General features: G+C 48.5%; 1 protein-coding gene across 3 annotated transcripts in view; it reads right to left on the reverse strand.

The window, feature by feature from the left end:
- PLCH2 (phospholipase C eta 2) overlaps positions 1–26,019 on the reverse strand; it is a 331,389-nt gene that overhangs the window by 29,008 nt on the left and 276,362 nt on the right. For all 3 annotated transcript variants that reach the window (XM_060276184.1, XM_060276182.1, XM_060276183.1), the window contains 8 exons: positions 25,790–25,890; positions 15,613–15,710; positions 15,030–15,212; positions 13,533–13,640; positions 10,389–10,513; positions 6,536–6,620; positions 5,258–5,404; positions 569–648 (listed from right to left, as the gene is read on the reverse strand). In XM_060276184.1, the coding sequence (XP_060132167.1) occupies positions 569–648; positions 5,258–5,404; positions 6,536–6,620; positions 10,389–10,513; positions 13,533–13,640; positions 15,030–15,212; positions 15,613–15,710; positions 25,790–25,890 (927 nt within the window). The remainder of the gene's footprint in view (positions 1–568; positions 649–5,257; positions 5,405–6,535; positions 6,621–10,388; positions 10,514–13,532; positions 13,641–15,029; positions 15,213–15,612; positions 15,711–25,789; positions 25,891–26,019) is intronic.

Raw genomic sequence — 26,019 nt, forward strand, 5'->3', positions numbered from 1 at the left:
AGATATAATCTTTCCTACTGCATAGCCTGGACCCAAGCTGTATGGGACTTTATAGGCCATAACCAACACTCTGAATTGTGCCCAGAAACAGAACGGTAGCAAGTGGAGCTGCTGTGATAAGGGGGTCAAACGGTAAAGTTGGTTCCCTTGAGTCCCTTAGTTTCCATGGGTCTGCTCTGAATAAAACTTAGTTGGATACAACCCATGGCTTAATTACTCCGGACTGCAAATAAGACATTGCAGTCTTAACAACATGTGGCTTTTTGAAGCAAATTCTGCACCCTTGCATATGGTTTGATCTGCAGGTAGGTGACCCTACGACCACAGGAGTGAGCATGTGCAAGAGCACACACATGTGGACATGCGAGGGACCTCTCACCCCAATTCAGTGGAGGGGTTCCTAGCAGAGAGCATTCTCCATGAGGTTTAAGATGCAACCCTGATTTAGAGAAAAACAGTAGAGCAACGTGGTTTTAAAGGGCTCTCAAGTCACCAGATGAGAATCTTACCAAATGCTCCTCAATGGAAAGGGGCAAATTTCCCCATCTCAAGGCCTGTGATTACTCACCTTACCACATATCTCATTGATAGCTACATGAACAAAGATGGACGCCTCCTCCATGCCTTCCAGGTAGACATGCCGATAGCCTGAAAAGCAAGGGAAGTAGGTAAAGCACACATCCAGCTAGTTCCTCTGGGGCCTGGATAGCACAGTTAGTTAGAGCGTGGTGCTGATAACACCAAGTTTGCAGGTTCAATTCCCACATGGGACAGTTGCACATTCCTCAATTGTAGGGGGTTGGACCAGATGACCATCAGGATCTCTTTCCAACTCTATGATTCTATGAAGTCTCAGAAGTCCAGAGAACTTGGAGTTGAGATCAGAATCTCCTCTTCCCCCCCCCCCCCCACATCCCAGAAAAACCAGGGGAAACTGTTGGAGAAATATGAAGGAAAATAGGCAAAGGAAGCAATGAAGGTAGGAAGAGGATTCAGTGGAAAGGATCTCTGGAACTCACCATGGATTTACTTGGAAATGACTATAGGTGAGCCAAAATTTCTCAGAAGACATTTTTATCCAAGAAAGTTTCTGGGATCTCTCTCTTTCTCACCCTCACCCCACACCTAGAGAAAGGCTGCTTTGAAGAATCTTCTCTGAATCTTTTCCACCTTTTGGGGTGGGTTGGTGGCTGCTATCCTTGGTCAAAATGCCCCAAAACAATGCCATGTCGGGGTCATTGTGGAGAACGCAAAGTGTAATGTCAATATGCAGTTTGCAGGCATTGGTACTTGGAGTGGGAGCAAAAAATAAAAATAGCCAGGTGGTGCTGTGGGTTAAACTACTGAGCCTAGGGCTTGCTGATCAGAAGGTCGGCGGTTTGAATCCCTGTGATGGGGTGAGCTCCCGTTGCTTGGTCCCAGCTCCTGCCAACCTAGCAGTTCGAAAGCACGTCAAAATGCAAGTAGATAAATAGGAACCGCTACAGTGGGAAGGTAAACGGCGTTTCCATGTGCTGCTCTGGTTTGCCAGAAGCGGCTTTGTCATGCTGGCCACATGACTTGGAAGCTATACGCCGGCTCCCTCGGCCAATAATGCGAGATGAGCGCGCAACCCCAGAGTCGGTCACGACTGGACCTAATGGTCAGGGTCAGAGCTCCCAACCCAAGAAACAGTTGGAGAATTTATCCTGCCCTGGAAAAAATCAGTGAAATGGGACCTGCCTGTCCCCTGCCTGCATTTTTCTGCCCATAAATATTTATTAATTCACTTTAAAGCCTTTATAAACCATTTAATATTAAAAATAGCCTCTTAATACAATGAAGTGGTAGGTGCAAGATAGAGAAAATCTGTAATAATGCGGTCAGGGAAATCCTGGGTGGAGCATGTTAAAAGTCTACTGAGAGGCAGCACCAGAAATTATTAAAAAAACCCCCCCCCCAAATATTTTTTTTCTCCTAAGAGGCTCAGCAAAATTACTGCTGCCCATCTTCACTCTCCCTCCTCTTCCCTAAAAGCCATTCCCATCAGCCTCCAACCCCCCCCCCCAACAATATAATCCTCCTTTCCTTTTTCCTGCCTTCAAGCTGCTGCAGCTGTGGGAACAACAGCAGGGATGAGCTGGCAGGATGCATCTCTTATGATGCAGTGGGTAACAGCATGCTAGAAGTTTAGCCCCCCTCCACCTCCTATGGTCTCCCCAGGTGTTCTGTTTCCCAGAGTGAATGCAGAAAAGGAGAAATAAAACACTCTTCTCTGCTTCTCTCTCCACAACCCAAGGAAAGAGGAAACATGCTGGGAGCTCTAGTGGCGATGGCTTTTGGGGACAGGGAAGAATGAAATGATCAAGGGAGCGGGCTTGGAATTCTTCTCTGGTCCAGATCTAGATCTGAGCCAGAGAAGAATATAAAGGCATTAAAAGCTTGTGTCCTACCTGAAGCAAGGTTGTTTTTTAAGAGCCCTTGAAATTTAGGGTTCGAGCCTTGGCTCAGAACACCACCCCCGCTATTTCTAACTGAGGGTTCAGTGAGGAATATGAAGAGGTGAACAAAGGAAGACCAAGAAGGGCCCATAAGCTACACACACACACACACACACACACACACACACACACACACACACACACACACTTCACATGGTCAGGTGCCAACAGGGAGTGAGGAGGAAGGAAATAAGTTGGCAAAGCAGTTTGGGTCTGCCAAAGGAGGGGCTGCTTCACGGGTAGCCTTGCACCCAGAAGGTCCAAGTCTCCACACCATTCTCCAACGTTACTCCTGGCCATCCTACAATCAGGAACATAGACTGCAGAGACCTGCTAGGGACACTGACGGACTGCAAATTGATCCAAGAGTGATCCCAGTGCAACCAGTCACTGAAACAAGCAGAGAGAGTTTTCTGAGAAAACTGTTGGGAGAATTTCACTTCTGGCCTCATCCATTTTCAGCAAAGTCCTCCCATGCCACTGCCCATAAATTGCACAGAGTATTTAGAGGGGCTGTTTTTGCTCCGTCCTACTTCCACTCACCCAAATGTTTATTTCGGCTCTTTAAATAACTCGCTACCACCTACAACTTGCCTGGGAAGAGGACCATTTGCAGGAGTCTGGAGCCATACCCCAACTCCCCACCCCACCCCGGTCATCAAATAACACCATTCCTCTTTGATTATTGCAGCTGTCAATCCTGGAATTCCTAATTGATTCCCTGCTCTGCTGGGAACAATTATTAATGTCATAATCAGAAATGCCTCTCATTCATTCTCTCTTTTATTTTTCTTCGCTCTCTTTTTAAAAGCCAGATGGATTCCTTCCTCCTCTCTCTCTCAAAAAAACTTTTCCCTTGCCAAGTTTCCTCTGCTTTGAAGAAGATGGAGAACAAGGAGGAGGGGAAATCAGAACAACAACACAGGGTGCTTTTATCTGAATCGGGAAGGCAGAAAAAAGGAGGGGGGGGAGAGAAATGGATGAGGGTTTGAAGGAAGGGGGGAATTTGTTAAAAGCCTCTGAATTTTGCAGATACTCAGCCACCAGGCTGCTTTAACATTATAGTCGGTAATTGCAGCCACTGGTGCTCGGCCAACAAAAATGAGAGCAGAGAAAGAGACCCTGGTTTCTTTCAAGAAAGGCTTTGAAGTTTACCCCATTGACTAAGAAATCCTTCCTATCAAGCTGGAGTTGTACAAATTAGGAGCTGGCAAATATAACCACCAAGTCACAAAGTGCCCATCATTATGATTAGCGGTGGGTGGGAGGGAAAGGCAGGGAGAGGAACCAGGGAGAGGATCCAGACAAGCACACAAACTCAAAAGAGGCCAGCCCCCTCCCAGTATCTTCCAGTACCGTGCTTTGATTCCTCCCCTCTCAAAGAAATGGCTGGGAGCTATTCACGTATATGGTAGGTGAAGGTGTGTACTGGGGCTAACTTTGTCCCAGATTAATCCAGTTTATCAAAAGGAGCTGATTTTCTTCCTTTCTTTTCTCTTTACCCCAGAGGAGAGGAGCTTTTCTCAGCCCAAGGGCCACATTCCCTTGTGGATAGCCTTCTGAAGGCTGCATGCCAGCGCTTGGTGCGGCCAAGGGGGGAAGTGGGTGAGGCAACAGATCTGACATTTTACCTTTGTACAGTAGGCTATATTCTAAGAATGCACCCCAAAAAAACAGTAGTGTCTGCACATGTGCACATGTACACACACACCAGCAAGCATAAGGCACTATTACCATTCAAGGCCAGTGAGGAATATGCCCAGGACAGTGGACATGGCCTTGGAGATAGTCACAAGGAACAGACAGAGAGCCCTGGATGGTGGCATTTGGCTCCCCAAACCTGAGGTTCCCTACCCTTGCTTGACCCAGCAAACTTGCTCAATGTCCTACAGACCTTAATGAGAGCTGCTGTGGACCAATCCTGCTCCTATTTCCATCACTTGTCACCTGTGCGACCTCACAGTAGCCAAATTCTCAGGCTTGTGTCTCAAGTCCTCCCCAGGATAAACCCCATTGAAATTAGTGGACCCAAGTTAGTCATGTCCATTTAACTTCAGCAGGTTGACGCCGACTAGGGATAACAATTGCATACAACAACCCCTGGGACCTGGATTTCACATGGAGGCATTGAAGATGCCAACCTTCTTCAGAACATCTACTGATACAAGGAGATCGGGATGGAAGACATGATTCTAAACAACCCTTCAGATGGGCTACTCTACGTAGCAGAGGAACGGATTGGGCACCACTGGGATAAAGAGGAACCTCAGCTATCGATGGCTGGTGCTATTTGAGACTGATGGGGTAGAAGGCAGGGATGCCAACAATAGGTGGAGCCAGAGGCAAGCATTTCTGCTTTGGTCCCCTTCCTTTTCTCCAAGCTGAGTACTACCAAGGAGGAGGCACCTGACAGCCGGGACCACCCTCTGGAATTACTGCAAAAGGGCAGACAGGTGGGGGCAGGCTGAAGTTAGCAAGGCAATGCACTGCTTGCCCTAATAGACCAGCATCTACTAAATGGCTCATCAGTTCTCTCAAAGGAAAGAGCTGCCACCTTCTGTGGAGAGCCAGTGTGGCATAGGGGTTAGAGTATTGGACTGGCACTTGGGAGGCCAGGGTTCGAAGCCCCGCTCAGCCATGAAGTGACCTAGAGCCAGTCACAATCTCTCAGCCTAATCTACTTCAGAGGGTTGTTGAGAGGATAAAATGTACACCTACCACCTTGAGTTCCTCGGAAGAAAAGGTGGTACTGTATATAGACAAAATAAATAAGTAACCTGGCATCATGCTTGTAAACGATATTGTCCTCTGTCCGATGAAATCCCTCCCGATAGGGTCATGATCCCACACCAAGAACCGAATCAGGGCGATTTCTGGCATGCAAATAGGGAACACCAGAGTTTCTTCCCACATTGGATTGAAACCTGCAAAGGGAAATAAAGAGGTGGAGGACAGCATGAGAGTTTCATTATGGCTGAATCCTGGATGAGAGCTGGTTCACAGTAGCCTATGGATGAAATAGTTTTCCCTGTGAATGCTGCAAGGTCACCCATGATTTATGGCCCTTTGCGGACCAATCTCAGATCCTTCCATTTACTAAGGTCTCTGTCAACTCTAAAAGGGTGTGTTTCTAAAAGCATAACAGTCTGGTCCCTGCTGCAAGGAGCTTACAATCTCACTTTTGACAATAAGGAGAAGGTAACAGGGAGTGGTTGTTGGAAGGAAGTGGCCTTTGCTGAGGGATTTTTTCCTTGGTTTTGGGCTTAAAGCTGCAGAGCTGAACTGGCATTTCAGAGAAATATGGTATGTGAAATATGGTGGGAAATCAGCAGACAAACCTAGTAATTGCATATTCTTGCTAGTTAGCACGAGAAGGGTCTATGTCCACAGAGCTGTATTGGTGACAGGCAGATACTTGGGCCATAGAAATACAATTGGTAGAGAGGGCTCTGTATGATGTCATTTCCCCTGCCCTGAGCATATAGTGCTTCCTGTTCCTCTCCCTTCTGTTTGGCCAGCCATGAGGGCAGATGAACCCTGTGCTTGCTCCAGTCCCAGACACATGCCTAAGACTGGTTATACTGGAAATATAAATATTCTGCCTCCGTAGTTTTTGCTTCTACCGTTGCTGTGAACCAATGCATGATTATAAACTAAGTCAATCTTATTTTTGCAAGCTGTTGCCTGGTTCTTTGTTAAATGGGGTAAGAAGGGGGAAGCCAGTTTACTTCATAGCTGGACTTGCTCAAAAGAAGGCTTGCAGCCTAATTCCTATGTTGTTTTAAAAAAATTGTGGCCAAGGGTGGGATTTTAAAACCATTCAACCCACAAGTGGATGCCTAGAGAGAAAAACTACAACCAACATATCCTCTCCTACCTATTAAAACTCATCCCACAACGGTGACTTCACACCACACACACAAGTAATTCTTGTTTCCAGTCACCCTTGTGGGTGCAAGCAACTTCAGCATAACTTTGCTCTCATGTGCTGAATATATCAGAGACTGCGGATCATGCAGAGGGGAGAGAAAAGAGCGAGGAGAAAGAAGCTGTACCATTGTCATCCACGACTCTTGTCTGCTCTTTACAGCAGTCCACAGGCAATCCGATTACTTCCACTTCCACAAATGGATCTATTATCTGGGAAAAGGTGGAAAAGAGTAGGCAATTACCATCACAATGCTGGGATAAAACCGAACAAGCCACCCTAAAAAGCTTGACTGCAATGCTCTACTCTGGAATCGTTGTTTCAATCTAGTCATTAGAGATCCAGTGTTCTGTGCCACTGCGCTATGGTCCTTCCCTGAATTCAGGGGGACTTACTTCAGAGTAGACATAGTCATGATTGCAGCCTATGGTCCCACTTGCACCATATATTTAAAGGAGCACCATACTACTTTAAAGCGCCATGGTTTCCTCCCCTAGAATTCTGGAGATTGCCATTTGTTAAGGGTGCTAAACGTCATAAGGAGGACCACCCTTATTTTGTTGTGATTAAAAACAACATCACAGAAACAGTTTTCAATGCTGAATTTTAATTTGTTGTGCTCCAAACTCAGACCTTCACCCTCAGGGTGAAGGGTAAATAAATACAGCGGTGCCTCGACTTACGAATTTAATCCGTTCCGAAGGCACCTTCGTAGGTTGAAAAAATCATAAGTCAAAAAGTGCCATTGGAAAGGCGATTTCCCATAGGAATGCATTGGAAATGAAAAATTCGTAAGTCGAAGCAACCCCACCTAAAAATTTGTAAGTCGAAAAAACCCTATCTAAAACCGCCGCGGTTTCTGTTCGGATGTCAAGAAATTCGTAAGCGTGCGGCCATTTGCCCCACTCGTAAGTCGAAAAATTCGGTTGCCAAGTTGTTCGTAAGTCGAGGTACCACTGTAATAATAATGTCCCCACAGAGATACAATTCTTAAAAGTTCCCTGGGTAGAGGAATTGATTGCTAAAGCATTCTGGGAACTGTAGCTCTGTGAGGGGGACTCCTAACAACTCTCAGCACCCGTAACAAACTACAGTTCCCAAGATTCGGGGGGGGGGGCATGACTGCTTTAGATGTATTTATGCAGATGGGGCCTTAGTTCCGATTTCAGCCTAAATTCAGATAAAGGCTTCCCTGTGAAACCTGCTCCACAGCTGTGGCAGTGCCCTGGGAACAGGGAAAGGCCTACCTTGAGCACAAAACACACGCATGCCTCATTCCAGATCTAAATAAATGTGAAGTGTGTGCTGTGGTGGCGCTGTGGTCTAAACCACTGAGCCTAGGGCTTGCTGATCAGAAGGTCAGCGGTTCGAATCCCCGCGACGGGGTGAGCTCCTGTTGCTCGGTCCCTACTCCTGCCAACCTAGCCGTTTGAAAGCACGTCAAGTGCAAGTAGATAAATAGGTACGCTCTGGCAGGAAGGTAAATGGCGTTTCCGTGCACTGCTCTGGTTCGCCAGAAGTGGCTTAGTCATGCTGGCCACATGACCCAGAAGCTGTCTGTGGACAAACGCCGGCTCCCTCGGCCTATAAAGAGAGTTGAGCGCCACAACTCCAGAGTCGTCCATGACTGGACATAATGGTCAGGGGTACCTTTACCTTTAAGTGCAGTTGAACTATCAAATACAAGGAAGTAGACATCAGAGTCATCTTTCCCATAGGGCTTAGTGGTGTGTCGCACCAGGGCGACGGCTTTTCAGGGGTGCCCCAGCTGCGTGGCTTTGCCAGTGGCCTCCCCTTTCCCTGCACGCCCGCTAGCTGCGCCCTGCCAACCATAAGGCTGGCGGGCATGCAGCTTCCCTCCCAAGCCTCCCAAGCCGCTGCGGGAATCGCTCTCCTCCTGAGGAGGCTTGGGAGGGAAGCTGCGTTCTCCCGCAGAGGCTTCGGAGGGGCACAACTTCACTCCCAAGCCTCTGCGGGGATCACTCTCCCGCAGCGGCATGGGGGAGAGTTGTGCCCCCCGATAACTGGTAGTGTGCAGCTACGGCCACCCCAACACTATCCCTGGTAATTTGGGGGCGCTGGCCGGATATTAGCACCCTGGCCCCGCATCTGCTAAAGACGGCCATGGTGGACATCACGAAGGAATCAGAATTCAGAAAATACAGCATTAAGCCTGTATTTTGTACTCAAGCACCCTGCACCCAACTAACAACCGGAGAGGGGGGGGGAGAGGAGAGGACCCATGCAGTAGACTCCCCCCTCCACCCTTTATACTCAGTGAAAAAGTGTAAAAGCCAATCCTAGCTCCCCACCCCCCCAAAAAAACCCCTGTACTGGGGGTTTGACACTATGCAAACAGACACCAAGAGGTGCACTAATGAAGCCCCATCCATCTTGGCTGACAAACCCGGCAGCTTTATAAATATTTACAGTGAGTTTCTGGGTTTAAACTTGGCTCTCCTTTGGAGGTGTTTCCCAACCCGCCTGCCCCCAACCCCTTTTCTTCCCTGTGAAGTGGCATGAATAGGGCTCCTGCCACATTGATTGAGCATCTTGGCAGTGCTCAGCCATCTCCCCAAAGGCACTCTGTGGACAAGAAAGCAAAGTCGGTCCCTCTTTGCACAAAGAGAAAAGACTGAGCACCTGCTAGTCTCAGGGGGGAAGAAACGTGTTGCATAATTTGTCCAACACCCCCCCCCCCCAAAAAACACGACGCCGCAGGAAGTATCCACCCCCCACTCCGCCCCAATCCAAACCCGTAATCAGAAAGGACTGCAAAGATAAAAGCCTGTGCCCATTTTAAGAACTCTGCAAACAATTCATTACACACATGCATATGCATAGAGAGTATACATACATACATACATACATACATACATACATACATACATGTTCTCATAAAAAAACATCATTGTTTTAGTGTGAATTTCTCATAATACACACATTCTTTTCAAAGCAACTTCCCCTAATATAATGGATTTTTTGTTTATCATTTCCACGGGGGTGGCCAACTCCCAAGAGACTGCGATCTACTCACAGTTAAAAAACTGGCAGTGATCTACCCCCTTTTGGGGGGTTCAGGTCAAAGTTGTTGAGCTTTTTTCAGGGAGGAGCAGGGACTGTTTTTAGGGGGTAGGTCAAAGTTTTTGAGTGGTTTTTTTAAGGGAGGAGGAAAGCGCCATTTTGATGGGCTGCAGGGTGAAAATGTTGAGCTTTTTTAAGGGCAGCCATAGTTGTTGAGCTTCTTTGGGGGGAGCCAGTGATCTACCAGTGATCTACTACAGATGTCCAGTGATCTACCAGTAGATCACGATCTACCTGTTGGACATGCCTGCACTAATACATGCATTTATATGCACACTCTACTCTTAACATATGTGGGTTTGCACATGTTACTTGGCTGGAGAACTGCGTTGTAAAATTAGCAGAAGGGCAAATTCCGAAGGATGGTTGTGTTTCAGTTTGAGCATTGTTTCACAGAATCATAGAACTGTAGAGTTGGAAGGAACCCCAAGGGTCACCTGGCCCAACCCTCTGCAACGCAGGGATCTCAACCAAAGTATTCCTGACAAGTGGCCACCCCACCTCTGTTTAGAAACCTCCAATGAAGGAGAGCCCACTACCTTCTGAAGGAGTCCATCCCACTGTCAAACAGCTCTTACCACCAGAAAGTTCTCCCCAGTGTTTCAGAAAGTACCATTTATGTAAGTTTAAGTGAGAATGGAATTGAAATTCTCACCCATTGCCACCTGTGATTGTCTTTCCACTTAACTTAGCAGTACTGGAGGTTGGCTTAAGTAAAGGCAAGTTGTCAAAGCGAGTGGAGCTGTGGCAGTCACTGGCACCAAGACTCTGCCTACAGCAATTGGTTCTGACACCCGCTGCCAGAGGGCTCTCAGCACACAGTGGCTGCGTTGCAAGCAGATTCCCAGACTGTGCTCTTCCCAGATCTCTCTGCACCTCTCTCTCCAGGCCCATACCTCTCCTCTGTCTCCCAGCATGGAGTCCTTGGGCTTGGGAAGCTGTTGCCCGCTGATGATTCGTAACACAAGCTGCTTCTTCATCTGGCCAAGCAGTGGGTCTTCGGAATTTGGGTTGAAGATCCCTGAGAAGAGTTCACAGAACATATGCAGAGATTCAAGGCAGAGCTAAGTTGCTTGTAAAATGTGCACTACGTGCATCAACATCTGGACACGCCGATCCATTGGCATAGGAAGCTCTCTTAATACTGAGCCAGACCGTTGCCTGCTCTGCAAACGGAAACTCTCCCAATTGCGCTCATTTTGGAACGGCATTGATCTGTTTGGGTTTTGCTGGAATTCCCAAGCAGTGCTGCTGCAAATGAGATTGTTAAAACCAAACAGATACGATTCCTTCTTCCAGGCAGTGGGCAGCAGAGAGAAAGGAAAAGTCAATCAATCAGTCTTTATTACTGCAATCACAGATCGGCTACTGAATTACAACCAGACAAACACAAAATGCCATTTACGGGCCAGCAAAAGGAGAGAAAGAAGCTGCCTTGTTAGGCAGTAAATTCGAAGTTAATGACACAGGCTAATTCTTCCAAGCCTGTGATGAGATACAGGAATAACAAGAAGTGCACATCTCTCGTTTTGTAGAAACACAGGCAGCGGAGAGGACAAGAGGCTTGTCAGCAGAGCCAAGACAGCAAGATTCCATTTAATTTAATCAGAGCCCAGCGGCTTGCAGACAGCCACGACAATGAAGCGCAGTGTGAAGGCAATGCCAATGGCTCAGCCCCGTTCAAAATGCCTGCTTCAGCTGCCATGTGCAGGAGAGCAGATAACGGGTCTTAAGCAGATGAAGAAAGACACAGATCCATCACAGGTGAGCCACAAAGCAAGGAAAGGCTCAGTGTGAACGAGGAGCGGAGCACAATCTGGATTGAAGGGATTTTGAAAGCCTGCAGGGTAGAGCAGTCTAGCATATCCAGCTAGACTGGGGAACGTCCCATGCCCCAAACCTTGGAGATCTGTTGCTGGCCAGGGGAAACTGCACAGGTATAGATGAGCCAACGGTCTAACTCCATTAGTTAGCTTTAGGAACATGGGCATTTGCTCAATATTATCCTTCCTTATCTTTGTGGGAGGGCTGCAGCTCAGTGTTAGAGCATCTGCATTGCATGCAGGAGGTCTCAGGAATCCCGGAATCCTGGAATCTCCTGGAATCTCCAGCTCAGACCCTGGAATCTCCAGCTAGAGCTGGGAATGACCGCTCCCCGCATTAACTGGGGGTGGCTTTTGTGTGTTTGTGCGCAGCCCCCCCCCCGGAGACTACTAGACCCCAGGCAAGGTAGCTGGCTTTGCTGCCCCGCCCCCGAGCTGGATACCTGGAGGTTCCCGCCTAGCCTCATCAATCAGCCAATCCCGGCCGGGGGTGTATGTGTGTGTGCTAAGGAAGTTGGCCAGGTAGAGTTAGGACCACCCACCCACACTCACAATAGAGGGTGTAACTTAACTGCTGGTCCTCAGTCTGCTCCTGAACTTCCCCCACCCTGCCCTTTCTTAGTTTGTGCCTTCTTTTGAAGTTTAATCTTCTTCTTTACAGCTATGCAGGTACTGCTATGGGCTTTGACGGCCGCCACTGAGGGACCGGGAAGAAATTTCCCTGCATTGGCAAGTTTCGCCTTCCCCGTTGCAAAACGTCACAACTTTGGCGGTTTGTAGGCCTTGGGTGGAATCCTTTAGTCTATCTTCCCTCAATGGTGTGTGTGTGTGTGTGTGTGTGTGTGTGTGTGTGTGTGTGTGTGTGTGTGAAGCGGTGACCCACCCCCCGTGGCGGCGATCCCAGGGTTCCCCATTAAAGGGGTTTATTTGAGGGGAGGCACTGGCCGTATACGCCAATGGGTTGTCAGTGCTCTCCCCTACGACGCAGCGCAATGAGGGCTGGGCTCTTTGCTTGAACAGACGTTCTCCAGAGTCAGCCCAATCCCCACACACTTTGGATAACCCTGATGTTCCCCACATCCCCGGGTGGGAACTGGGAGGGATAAACACCCAATGCCTAAGCCAAGGTCTTCCTACATCTGAGAATTTAATAAAGTTGCGGCCAATTTTAATCCCATAACACGTTGTCAGGTGTCATTATTCCTCCCGGGGGTCGCCTGGGGCTTGGCAATTTGGGTCTGAAACCCGGAAGAGCCTCTGTCAGTCAGTGCAGACAGTACTAAGGTAGGTGGATCAATGGTCTGACTCTGTAGAAGGCAGATTCCTATCTCCCTATCTTATTAGGATGTGTCATTTCAGACAGTGAAACTTTATGTTTGCAAATTTCTTTTCGGAGTCAATTTTTTAATAAAATTAAACTTTAAAATCTTTACATATATATTCCAGATTCCAAATTTGTTATACATTTCTCTTTAAACATTGACTTCTTGCCTTTCCCTCCATATTTATTTATTTATGCAAATTTCTTCAGTGAGAAGTCTTAAAAATATGTTATTTGGTGTGAGGAATCAAATCTGGACAACATTGAAGCTTGGTAAGCCTACGTTTGATGAAGAAGCACATAAACTGCTTTTGGAAAACTAAATTTTAATTTTACATTCTGAAAATAATCATAATAAATAAGAAATATTAATATCTAATATAACTTCAAGTACTTGGCAATCATTTTTAATGATTTGTATGCATTTTTTCAAACATTATACTTACCAAACAAAACTATATTATATTAATTTAACCAAAATACCTTTTGAATTCTCAGGTCATGTAGCAACATTTTAGCACCCCTTCTTTTTGGAATTTGAAAGTTGAAAAATTCAACACGCCCTGCTAGCTTATACTGCTTGAAACCATGTGCTGGAGCTGGAAAAAAATTGCCCTCTGGAAATCTGGATGCAAAATCATTCATATACTTCCTCACCTAATCAGTCCAATGACAACTGAATATGCTCTGTAGCCACAACATGCTAAATGTCAGTTGAGAAACTGGGGGTAGGGAAGGAAATTTGGGAGTGGGGTCCTTGGGGACAGTGTGGTTGACTAGCTACAACCCTGAACAGGCACACTCCTGTTGAAAACGCACTACAACATTTTGTTGCAGCGCACGCTTGTAAGAATGGTACCGTCATTAGTTAAAGCTGAAACCTACATTCTCCTTACCTTGACACATACACTTGGGTTTGAGGACGTAGCCACAGTTTCCATTGGCACTGAACTTGGCGCGGTTCAACTGAAGCATTCTCCCCTCTGACTGGTAGTTTAGAGCAACTGCAATATTTGGAAGGGTGGAGAGAGAGAGAGAGAGAGAGAGAGAGAGAGAGAGAGAGAGAGAGAGAGAGAGAGAGAGAGAGAGAGAGAGAGAGAGAGATGTGATAAATTGCAGAACGCATTTCTAAAAGCAAAATGTCAGAGCAAAATGAGATACAGCCACGTTTGAAGGCAAAAGTGCCTCGACAGACTTCTTGATGCAATGGATCCAGGCACGAGTAAATATATCTATATATACATATATATTATTTTGTGCAATATCCCTGATGTGAAGAGCTGTGGCATTCAGCTACTTTTCTCACTTTTGAGAGATGGAGCTGAATCAGCAGGCTGCACAGAAAAGGGCAGAAGAAAGCAGAGGAAATGGAATGTGCTAAAGCATGCAAATTTGCAAAGGAGTGATAGGCCACCCAATTAATAAAGTTTGGGACTTGGCTGCAGTGGTAAAATTAACATCTTATCTGAGAGCAAGAATTGCAAGTGAATATAGAAATAAATTCAGAGAGTACTTAATTCAACATTGCGAAGGAAATAATTACCTCCCACGAAAGCAAGTTCAAGTAGGTTTTAACGGGTTCCTATTTTTAGCGGAAATGTTGTAATTGTATGCTAAGGCCTATTTTCTTGCAGAAGGCTATGATCTGAGGGAATTCCGAACCAGACCCAAGGGCTGCCCCACATGCAGAGCAGTACAGTAATCCAGCCTTGAGGTTACAAATGCATGGACTACATGGTGTTCCTGTTCAGGAATGGTGAACTAGACAAAGCTGGCAAAAGGCACACACTAGCCACTTGGGCCTCTAGCGACAAAGATGTACGGTGTCCAGGAGGACCCACAAGCTACACACTTGCTCCTTCAGAGAGAGTGCAACTCCATCCAGAACAGGTAACCCTTTTTTGTCGAAAGTCACTTGCCAATTTCTCAACTTTTCCCTGACCATTTGTCTATGAAAAGCCTGTAGGGTGTTTTACTACCCCAATCTACTAATATGGGCTAGGTTAGTAAAGGCAGAATTAAATACATTCCAGGGTCGTTTTATGCCGCAGGCGGTTTTGTTTTTGTTTCCAGAAGAAAAACTGTGCATGGCAACTGGCTGAAATTTGGGGACATGGTACAGGTGACCATTTGTGACCATGTCCTAGAAAGGCTACTGTGCGGTTCTACTTAAGTGTTACTCGCACATTGAAAAGTGCACCAGGAGAAGTTTTGGCCCCCACAAATTGGATGAAGGTTCCGTGGAAACATAAACTTCTTCAAAGTAAGTTTCCACTTTGTTTAAAACACAGCAGGCTTTGTAGGCAAAACAGTATCCAATTGACAGCGAAGCATTTCTGCTTTCCCATCTACCTTCCTCGCTCCTCAAAGCCTTGCCTCTGGCTCCTCCTTACCCAATTGGCACCCAGCATTCCAGAAGGGCTGAGGGTTGTAATTACTGGAGTCCACGCGGTAGGAGGAAGGGTAGATTCGCGACAGCTGGTGTTGGTTGAAGCGCAGATACTGGGCCGGCTTTTGCTGGAGGATCTGGTGAGCTTTCGTTTCGCTGAAAGAGGAGACTTGCCAACTGGAAGAGACTGGAACGAAGGCGGGGAGAGTGCATTTCCTCTTTTAGTTATTTAACAAATACGACCGGCATTCACTGATGTTTCTGCTTTTGGATCACAAGGGACTACATATTTGCATTGCATTTCCTTTACGCTAAAATGAATCCGGTGGAATAACATAACAATGTAAACTATACTTGTTACATAATTCTGCCACAGCAGACAGAGATGAATAACATAGTTTTGGGTGGAAGATGAGCTGCAGCAGAACAGAAACAGGGCTGCATGTGATGAATACAGAGTGGAACAGAAACCGAGGCCTTCTTTCCCATCCCTGTTTCTAGAAAAATGGTCCACAGGACTGCAGTGTATACCTGCAAGGTTACCCACAGTTTCCCTTCTTATTTTGTCCTCATAGCAGGCCGCCTACCTTCAGATTCTACGTCGTGGATCCCAACGGATTTAGTGTATTTCACCAGGTCTGAGAGTGCTCGGGATAATTTCATGGTTTTCTTCTGTCGGTTTGTTCTATAGGAACAAAGCACATTGCGCTCGTCAGTTCCGATCCAGGGGGGGTTGGGGAATTAAGAGAACTGAAATCCTCAGCAGCAGCAAGAAACAAGCAAACAAAAGATTGGAGGAGGCAACGTGTGTGGGAGTTGGTGAAACAATAGGTGGCCATGGAAATAGAACACAAAATGTTGTCATTGTCAAATCAACTCTGAGCTGTTCTGATTAAACTTTAGCACCAAACAGCACCTGAGACTTTCTGCACACAAAATCATGTGCTCTATCGCTCAACTACAGTGGCGATCACACTCATAATGGGTGTTTGAAGAGCTACTATGCACCAATTCAGTTCATCTGGCTCAGTACGGTCTACTCTGTGTCTGGAGTTTTGCGGACGAGGCAGCCTGTGTGCATTTGCACAAACCAGTCCACTTCAATCATGGATAAGGATGTTGGAGAAACAGGAATGGAAATCGCCAATATTCATTCCTTTGCCCTAGGTCCAGAATGGAAATCAATCCCGCAAATACAATCAGTATTTGCTGCTGCTGTTGCTTTCAATCTGCAAACGATATGTAATTGATTATGTCCCCCCTGCCCTCCATTTGCATTGTGTTTCCTTTGCGCTGAAATTAATGGAGTGGAACAAAATAATGGTGACGGGGGGGGCGGATTTAACGCCACAATGCAATTGTTCCGTCATGGCTAGCATTTGCAGCTTGCTAGGTGGATCAATTCCCCCCTTTTCCTGTTCTAGGAATCGCCAATTTTGGGGTGCACATGGCTTCCACTGTTGGGACTCCCAGTCAATGTAACTTGCATAACCACTCATATAATTCCACCACAGCAGACAGCAAGAGAAATGATGTAGTTCTGGGTAGGAGATGATGTGCAATGAAAGGGAAACTGTACTCCCTGTGAGAAAAGCAGGGCAGAAGGAGAAAGGGTACTTTCTCATAACTCTGGCCAGGAAGAGCATGCAGGGTCGGTCCTCTCATGAGGTAGTGGGCAGATTCTAGGGGAAGGGAATGGTGGCAAGGTGTTGCAGGATAGAGCTGTGTATGCCTAAGTTAGCCTGGTGCTCTCCGGGATGGTGGAAGTCCATGTCCAACCACCCAGGCTGAAGTAAGAGTCAAAGAACAATCTGGTAAGCTTCTGAATGAGGAACAGGGTGAAGTGGCCCTAGGTTGTCCTTCACAGGCAGCAAAACGTTTTGGATCAGCCCTGGGTGAGTAGGTAGGTGGATTATCTGGACTCCGGAGATTTTATCACAGATTGGAATAAAGAAAAGCATGGTGGAACTCCATCTTGTCCATATACTTCGTCTGGTTGCAGCTGAAGCGACAAAAACACCAACTTTGCATATAGAAAGTCCCAGGTTCAACCTGCTCCCCCCCCCCAACATCTTCAGGTAAGGCTAGGAGGGAAAGACCTCTGCCTGAACACTGGAAAGCCACTGACAGTTGGTGTAAACCGGGGTTTCCCAAACTTGGGTCGCCAGCTCTTTCTGGACTACAACTCCCATCATCCCTAGCTAGCAAGACCAATGGTCAGGGGTGATGGGAATTGTAGTCTGAAAACAGCTGGAGACCCAAGTTTGGAAAAGGCTATTGTAAGCAATAGAGAGCTAGATGGACCAATGGTCTGACTCAGGATAAGGCAGCTTTCCTTGTCTTAGCTAAAGGGCTGGAGCTCAGTGGTGGAACATCTGCTGTGCATGCAGAAGGTTCCAGGTGTAGCCCCAGCATCTCCAGGTAGAGCTGGGAAGGACCCTTTTCTTAAAGCCTGCCAGTCAGTGTGGACAATGCTGAGTTAGATGAACCAATGGTCTTACTCAGTTTAAGGCAGCTTCAGATTTTCCTCCAGACCATCCTTTGCCCTTCAGGTGTGGCAGGAGGATGTGGTTAGTTGGTAGCGAGTTAAATGCTCTTTGCTCATGTGAAGAGTCATGTTTTACTCAATCTCTTCCCGTTCGGGGGGAGGAGATGTTGTGGGCACACGAGGACTTCACGTGGAGGGGGAATGGCTAGCATTCCCCCTAGCCCATTGGCTGCCTCCCCGCCGCGACGTGCCCTTGGCTCATCCAATCCCGATCCTTGCGGGGGCGTGGCCTGTGTATTTAAGCAGGCCCGCGGCGGGGAATCAGCCTCTCTTTCTTCGACCCGGCTCCTGCTTTCCTCGTCGAAGGATCCTCACGAAAAAGCTGAATCACAAAGGCGTTTTTCAACGCCGCCTTTTTTCCCTTCTCTAGGTGCCTAATCTCGCTCTCTGCTCGCCGCGGTCGCTATTAGCGGTCCCCCGCCCGCCGTCGCCGATACCATCAACCGCCCCGCTCGCTGCTGCAGCTACCATCCCCTGCCGCTAACCTTTCCTTCTTCCCCCCTCCCTTCCCCCCCGTTCGCTTCGGCGTTCACATTCAAGCCTCTCCTCCCCCCTCCCCTCCTTTCCCGCCTGAGGCTTTAAGCGGGGGCGGCTCGCCTACGGCACGGGACCTGCTCGGCTGGTAGCGCGCGGCGCGAAGCGTTGCGGCATCCCTTCAGGCTCGCGGACTCTTCAACGGCGGCGAGAAGGCTCCCTTTCTCGCTGCGGAACGAGGCCACGTGGTCCCGGCGGCTTCCGGAGCTCGCGGCGGCAAGGCGGCAACACTCGGGCCTCTCACCGAGTCCCGGGCAGCGAAGGGGCTCCCTTTCCTTGCACGGAGCCAGGCCACGTGGTCACAGCGCTCGCTGACCGCGCTGCCATCCGATCCCTGCTATTCCTACAGCGGATCACCTGAGTCCAGGCTGCTGATTTGCTGCTTCGCCCATCTCCTGAGGCTTCAAACGGTACTGGGGTTCGGATTTGTGGGGCCAGGATCTCGTGGGCGGTGGAGCACCTAAGGCAGTCTCCCCTCCGTTGTTCGTTACCCCCCCTTCTTTAACTGCGGGTCCGCGCTCCGTGGGGGCTGGGGTGTGTTTTGTTTTCTGGGCCGTGTGTTCTGGGTACCACGTTTCGTTTGCCAGTTGCCATTTTGTGGGGGTGTTGGTTTCGGGGCTGTTTTATTCTTTGTACTACGTTTCTTCTGCCCGTCGCCATTTTGTTTGGAGCGTACCACGTTTCTTCTGCCGGTCGCCATTTTGTTTGGAGCGTTGCTCTGGCAACGCTGATCGATTGGCAACGGCCCAGCGCTCCATCCGGTGCTTAATTCCCCCCTCCCATCGTGTTCTACTCGCTTAGCATACACTGATTGCTTCCCCTTTGTTCTATCGGATGTTTGACCTTTTGCCTAGTCTGGGATTACCAGATTTGCCTCCGGCCTTTGACTTTCCCCCACATTTTCCAACTGTGTGTTCTTATCCTACAGTGTGAGGGCTGCCTTTCTGTTTACAGTTAACATATCCTTACAGTGCCAGCTGCTGCGTCCAAAGAGTTTATTTAAATATAGGGTTTTTATGTGATAAATGGTGTAAATTGAAAAGGGTTTATTTCACTATAGACATTTTCGGAGTTCTTTGGCTGGGCTCCCACCTGGTGGCTTACTTGTAGTACCGGTCTGGGTACCTTTTCACAGGTCCCCTAGTCCTTCAGATTAACCTTTGCCTCGCTTTTACTGCAGCTGCATCCAACAGGTTCCTTCAGTTCAGCAGTGTGCGTTGCCTGCTATTTTGTTCTACTAAGCTTGGTTGATTATTTGGTGCGGGCTGCGTTACATTTGCTTATCTGCTTTTATGTTTGGTTGATTCGTTCCTGTGTGGGGCTGGTTATTAAAACTTTTGCAGTGTTACCCGACCGGCTTTGGCACACGCTGGGGCCTGGTGGTTCCATTATAAGTATTTACTACGAGCTATAAGTGTAATTCCTTTCCAGTGTTGCTGTTTCTCAAGCGCCTTCACTGGTCCTGCATCTGATTGTGTGGCGGGTAAGGTATTTTCTGTTACTCTTATTTCAGCTAGCTCCAAGTCATTGTTAACCTTTGGTATCGCAATTAGAGTATTTCGCTAAGTTTCATTTGGGTGACTCTTGTGCGGCATCGCCTTTTCAGACAATGCCTTCTAAGCGGAAGCAGAGTGCCTCCTCTGCTGCTCCTCCAAAGAAGAAGCCTGTGACCAGCAACAATCCCAGTACCCCAATGTTCTCCCCTATTTCCGTCCCTCCCGAGGCGGTAGCCAACCTGTTTTCTGGCTTCCAAACTTTCTTTCAGCAGATTTCAAGACCAGGTGTCACTATTCAGGAGATTTCTTCCGTAGGGTCCCAAAGTGTTATTGCTGATACACCCTCGTCTCAGGTGGTGCGCCCCGGGACCTCATCTTCCTTCACAACGGGGCAGGCCGAGCGCATGGCGACTAGGTCTCAATCAAGCCCCGCAGCGACCACTTCTGCTGGCTTGGCCGATCAGGGAGCATCTTCCTCTGAGGGTAATGCTCCTGTTTCCCAGTCCTCCCCAGGTACCCCTAATTGCCTGAGAAGCCAGCCATCCGACACCAGGTCCAGTCGGCTGTCGATTACATCTGATAGCGACAATCAGGACCAGGTGGGGGCAACGCCATCGCGGCAGGGCTCTAACCATCAGGACAATCAGAAGACCAAGAAGACGGGCAGAAAGAAGACAAAGAAGACCAAGCACGTCGATCCAGATGATGAGTCAGGTACTTCATCTTCTAGCTCCGATGAGGATTCAACTCTGGATGGGTACTGGGGAGAGGGGGAGGAGCTTGTGGGTTTACCTGTCTGGGCACATGAGAGGCGGGCAAATTCGCACCGAAAGACCTTTAATGGGACATTGGAGTGGAGAAATGGCGCTCTGGTGGAGGAGGTAAAAACTTCCACATTTGAGTCTTCAGATTTTATACTTGGAAATCACCTGTCTAGTAAAAAGAGATCAAAAATTCTTAACGGCGATTATGTGGATATTTTTACCCTCCTGCCACCCTCAAAGTTAACCGGTAAAGGTGAGAAGAAGCGTACTTATGGAAAACGCAGGTACAGGGAACCCAGGGCTGAGCGCACTTTTGAAAACTGGCTGGACGGGTTCCAGGTATACATGGGTACTATAGTGGCGTGCTATCCTAAGAGGGCAATGCACCTTCTGGCTTACATGGCTCATGTCCGGAAGGCCTATGCATTAGCAGGGGAAGGCCCGGCCATTCTTTATGATGAGGATTTTCGTAGAAATGCATCCCTGCTATCCTCCACACGGTGGGACTTGCGTGACCAAAATTTCTGGGGAGAGCACGTGAACCCGTACATTGAAAAGAAGAATATGGAAGGTCCACGCTCAGGTAAATTTGAATACAAAAAGCCTAACCATCGCCTAGTTTGCTGGGAATTTAATAAAGGCACTTGTGCAAGGCCCTACTGTAAATATAGCCATGAGTGCGAAAAGTGCCAGGGTGCCCACCCCGCGACCGCATGCTTTAAAGGTAGGCAGCCCTTTCGTGGTGGCAGGGGCAACTTCCATCAGGGGCCCCGCAACGGAACAGCAGGCAGACAGGGCCCCTCGGCCAACCGATATTAACTGGTCCCTGTCTCTGGCTTCTTCTCCCATCCAACTTCAACCTTTAAAGTCATTACTTCAATTCTATCCCAATAGGCAGGCAGCAAAATATCTATGGGAAGGCTTCTCAAAAGGCTTTAGAATTCCTGTAAGCATACCCCCAATTTCAGGTGAACCGCCTAATCAAAAGTCTGTGAGGGAAATGCCCGAGGTAGCTAGGAGGAAAATCAATAAAGAAATAGGCCTAAATAGAATTGCGGGCCCCTTTGCAGAGCCCCCAATGCAGAATCTTCATGTTTCACCATTAGGAATAGTGCCCAAAAAGAGCCCTGGCGAATTTAGGTTAATTCACAACTTATCGCATCCCAGGGGCTCCTCCGTAAATGATGGCATACCCCAAGAGCTTTGTACTGTTAAGTATGCCTCCTTCGACCAAGCAATCAAACTAATCAGGAAATTTGGCAAAGGCGCCTTACTAGCGAAGTGCGATATTGAATCAGCCTTCCGCCTCTTGCCAGTTCACCCACACGATTACAGGTGGTTGGGTTTCAAATTCGAAGGAGCTTACTTTGTGGACAAGGCTATGCCCATGGGCTGCTCAGTTGCATGCTCTGCATTCGAATCCTTCAGCACTTTCTTGGACTGGGCCTTACGCTTCAGGACAGGCCTTGAGGGTGTGACCCATTACCTAGATGATTTCCTTTTTTGTGGGTGTGCCCTTAATTCAGATTGTGCCCACCTTTTGGAATCTTTTGGAGCCCTAGCAGCCGAGCTGGGAGTACCTTTAGCAGCGGACAAGACGGAGGGCCCAGTATCTATCATCACATTCCTAGGTATTGAATTGGACACCGTTGCTCAGACGTCTCGGTTGCCCCAGGACAAGTTGTCGGCCCTAAAACAGACTATATTGGAACTTCTTCCTTTGAGAAAGGTGACCTTGAAACAAATTCAATCCCTGTTAGGCCATCTTAATTTCGCTTGCAGAGTGATATCCCCCGGGCGCCCCTTTTGTGCAAGATTAGCTAGGCTGTCGGCGGGGTTGCGTGCTCCCCACCATCGTGTGCGCCTCAACAAAGGGGTCAAGTCGGACCTGAAAGTTTGGTTGGAATTTCTGGACAAATTTAACGGTGTCTCCCTGTGGCAGGATAACTTGAGGCTTAGGGTGGATTTTCAGGTGCAATCGGATGCAGCAGGTTCCCTCGGCTTTGGAGTCTATTTCAAGGGTAGATGGTGTGCCCAGCAGTGGCCCTCTCGGTGGCGAAAGAAGCCCCTCATTCGCGATCTAACATTTTTGGAATTCTTTCCCATAGTTGTAGCAGTGCACTTATGGGCGGACGAATTCAAGGACCGGCGGGTTTGCTTTTGGACCGACAACCAGGCCGTGGTTAGCGTTCTTTCCAGACAATCATCTCGATCACCCAGAGTGTCTGCCTTGCTGCGCGTTTTTGTGCTGTTGTGCTTGCGGTTAAACATTTACTTCTCTGCAAAATTTGTACCCGGTGTTAATAATGATATTGCGGACGCCTTATCTCGTTTCCAGATGGACCGCTTCCGCTCTCTTGCACCAGAGGCTCAGCAATTGCCGGAGGCGTTCCCGGAACACCTGTGGAATCTTGGGAACGAGACGTCTTAGAGGGAGTATTGGCGTCGGTTGCCCCCTCCACTCTTAATACCTACAAAAAGGCCTGGTCTGACTTTATGATCTTTCGGGCAAAAAACTCGGGTTCGGGAGTAAAATCCCCACCCAGTACGCAAGAAGTTTTGATGTACCTTGCTAACCTAAGGAGGTTGGGTAGGGCACCCAGAACTCTACATATTCAAACATCCGCTATTTCCTTTTTCTGTAAAGCCACCCATTCAACCGATCCTTGTTCAGATTTCCTTGTGCGTAAAGCGCTCGAAGGCTGGCGCAGGTTGGAGCCGCCTCGTAAGGATAAGCGCAAACCCATAACCTTTGACATATTATATCAGATTCATAGGCAACTCAGAAAGCTTTGTTGGTCTAAATATGAGGCTAGATTATTCTCGGCGGCATACTCTATAGCCTTTTTTGGCGCCCTCAGGATTGGCGAAGTGGTTTGTGAGACTTCCCTGGTGCAGGCTGCCAGGGGCTTAATGCTTTCAGACTTATCTTTATCGGATAAAGAACTGGTGTTATGCATTAGGCAATCAAAAACTGATCAGCATGGGAAAGGTGCTTTAATGCGTCTGCCCGCCACTTGCCAGCGCGGCCCATGTCCTGTAAAAGACACTAGGCGCTTCTTGCAATTGAGACCTCCTTCACCGGGCCCACTCCTTATTCACCAAGATGGGTCTTGTTTAGCCCGACATCAATTCACACGTGTCATGCGTAAAGCGCTTGACGCGTGCGGCCTCCCTCCTTCAGAATTCGCAGCCCATTCCTTTCGCATTGGGGCCGCTACAACTGCAGCACACTTGGGTTTGTCCGCAGAGAGAATAAAAAATTTGGGTCGCTGGAAGTCCAAAGCTTATAGGGGATACCTCCGCTCCGCGAAATAGCTCCCCCCCCCAATTGGTCACTGTCATCTTATGTTTCCTTCTGCTTTGCTTCCAGGAAAACTTGTTAACATCTGGTTGGTTGGACACAGCATCGTGCACTGGGCCAGGGCGCGCGCCTATGACCAGAAGTTGGGTCCCCACTTGGGGTTACCAAGCTGGGTCAGAGTGTCTTGGATTACGAGGAGGGGAATGCGTTGGAGCGAATTCTTGACAGCGGTGAAGGCTAGGGCGGCCTTGCAAGGCCCTCCTGATGCCTTGGTGGTGCAGCTTGGCGAGAATGATTTGGCTTATCGAAATGGCCAGGATTTGAAATGGACTATATACAAAGACTTTGATGAGCTGTTGGCTGCCTTTCCCAGAATAACCGTCTTTTGGTCCTCGCTACTGGAAAGGCGGGTTTGGCGCGACTGCTTTTCGCCTGCGGCTGTGAACAAAGCAAGGAAGTTTCTGGATATTTCAGTGGCCAAGAGGGTTCTGGCCCTGAATGGACATGTGATACCGCATCCTGCCATTAAGTTTTCCGAGGCAACCTTATACCGTGATGATGGCGTGCATCTTTCGAATGCGGGAAATGATGTGTGGCTTGCTGACATCTTAGGCGCTATTAGGTATTGGTTACGGCTGTGAGGGTATTGGCGGCGAGCCCCCTCTGGGGCTCGATTGGCGGTAGGCATTGGATTCTATGGAAGATACAGGTGCGGGGGGGGGAGGTTGCTGCCATCACCTCCCCCAAATGCGGAAGGGTACTCCCTTAAGGAGTCCGGGGCGTTGCCAAGTCCGAAGCCGTGGAAGGTGAGGGCCAGTGGGCACGCCCTTAATGGTGGCCCCAGGATGGGTCCTAGTTGATGTGCATCGCAGGACTCATCCAATGGTGGTTAACCCTTCACAGACTGCCAGCAGAGCGGGCTGGAGTCAGATATAGTTGGTTAGATCCAATGCCTATGCCAATACCTCTCTTCATCCGTAATCAATAAAGTTGTGGCCTTTTACGCCCATTAACCCTATACCAAGTGTCTTGTGTCTTTATTCCTTCGGGGAGGACTCGGGTATTGCCACACAAAATCTCTTCCCGTTCGGGGGGAGGAGATGTTGTGGGCACACGAGGACTTCACGTGGAGGGGGAATGGCTAGCATTCCCCCTAGCCCATTGGCTGCCTCCCCGCCGCGACGTGCCCTTGGCTCATCCAATCCCGATCCTTGCGGGGGCGTGGCCTGTGTATTTAAGCAGGCCCGCGGCGGGGAATCAGCCTCTCTTTCTTCGACCCGGCTCCTGCTTTCCCCACCCACCCACCCTCTTTGCAGGCAGGTTTGCTCTTGACGTTGCTGCGCACTTTTATAGGTCACCATCCGGGGCCTGGTAGGATTTTTTCCCATTTGGCAAATTGGCTCTGGCCTTGTGGTTTTTGCCTACCGCGTATGCAAATCGTCACAACTCGGGGTTTTGGCGGTAGGCATTGGATTCTATGGAAGATACAGGTGCGGGGGGGGGAGGTTGCTGCCATCACCTCCCCCAAATGCGGAAGGGTACTCCCTTAAGGAGTCCGGGGCGTTGCCAAGTCCGAAGCCGTGGAAGGTGAGGGCCAGTGGGCACGCCCTTAATGGTGGCCCCAGGATGGGTCCTAGTTGATGTGCATCGCAGGACTCATCCAATGGTGGTTAACCCTTCACAGACTGCCAGCAGAGCGGGCTGGAGTCAGATATAGTTGGTTAGATCCAATGCCTATGCCAATACCTCTCTTCATCCGTAATCAATAAAGTTGTGGCCTTTTACGCCCATTAACCCTATACCAAGTGTCTTGTGTCTTTATTCCTTCGGGGAGGACTCGGGTATTGCCACACAATTGATGCTCCAGACTTGAGCTCTGGCTCAGAAAATCCTGAGCTCCCCCCTGCCCAGGTCTGTATGTTTTTAAAATGATCTGCAATCACAAGGCCTACAAACATCACACACACACACACACACACACACACACACACACACACACACACACACACCCTAAACCCATTCCATTTCACTGTCTCTGTCCCATCCAGTTAGACTTGATCAAGAAACCAGTCCATTTAGGCACATGTATGTGTTCAAAGAAAGGGCATTGCCACTTACTTGCTGTAATGTACCGAGCCTCTGGCTAAGTTCCCTTGACAGTCAAGGTCATCTTCACCCTCTTCCAGACTTGATGCCCTTTTCAGTTTGCTTCCTTTTTTCTGCACCAATTGGGGAGACACATCCAGAGTTAAAGCAAGCCACAGGGGACATTTGCGTATATCCACGCAGGCCCAGGTGTGGTTACAGAGGCCCATCTTATCAAATGGAAACATACCACAAGGCATAGG

This window comes from Zootoca vivipara, chromosome 6, assembly GCF_963506605.1.
Source record: "Zootoca vivipara chromosome 6, rZooViv1.1, whole genome shotgun sequence".
Classification (NCBI taxonomy): Eukaryota; Metazoa; Chordata; class Lepidosauria; order Squamata; family Lacertidae; genus Zootoca; species Zootoca vivipara.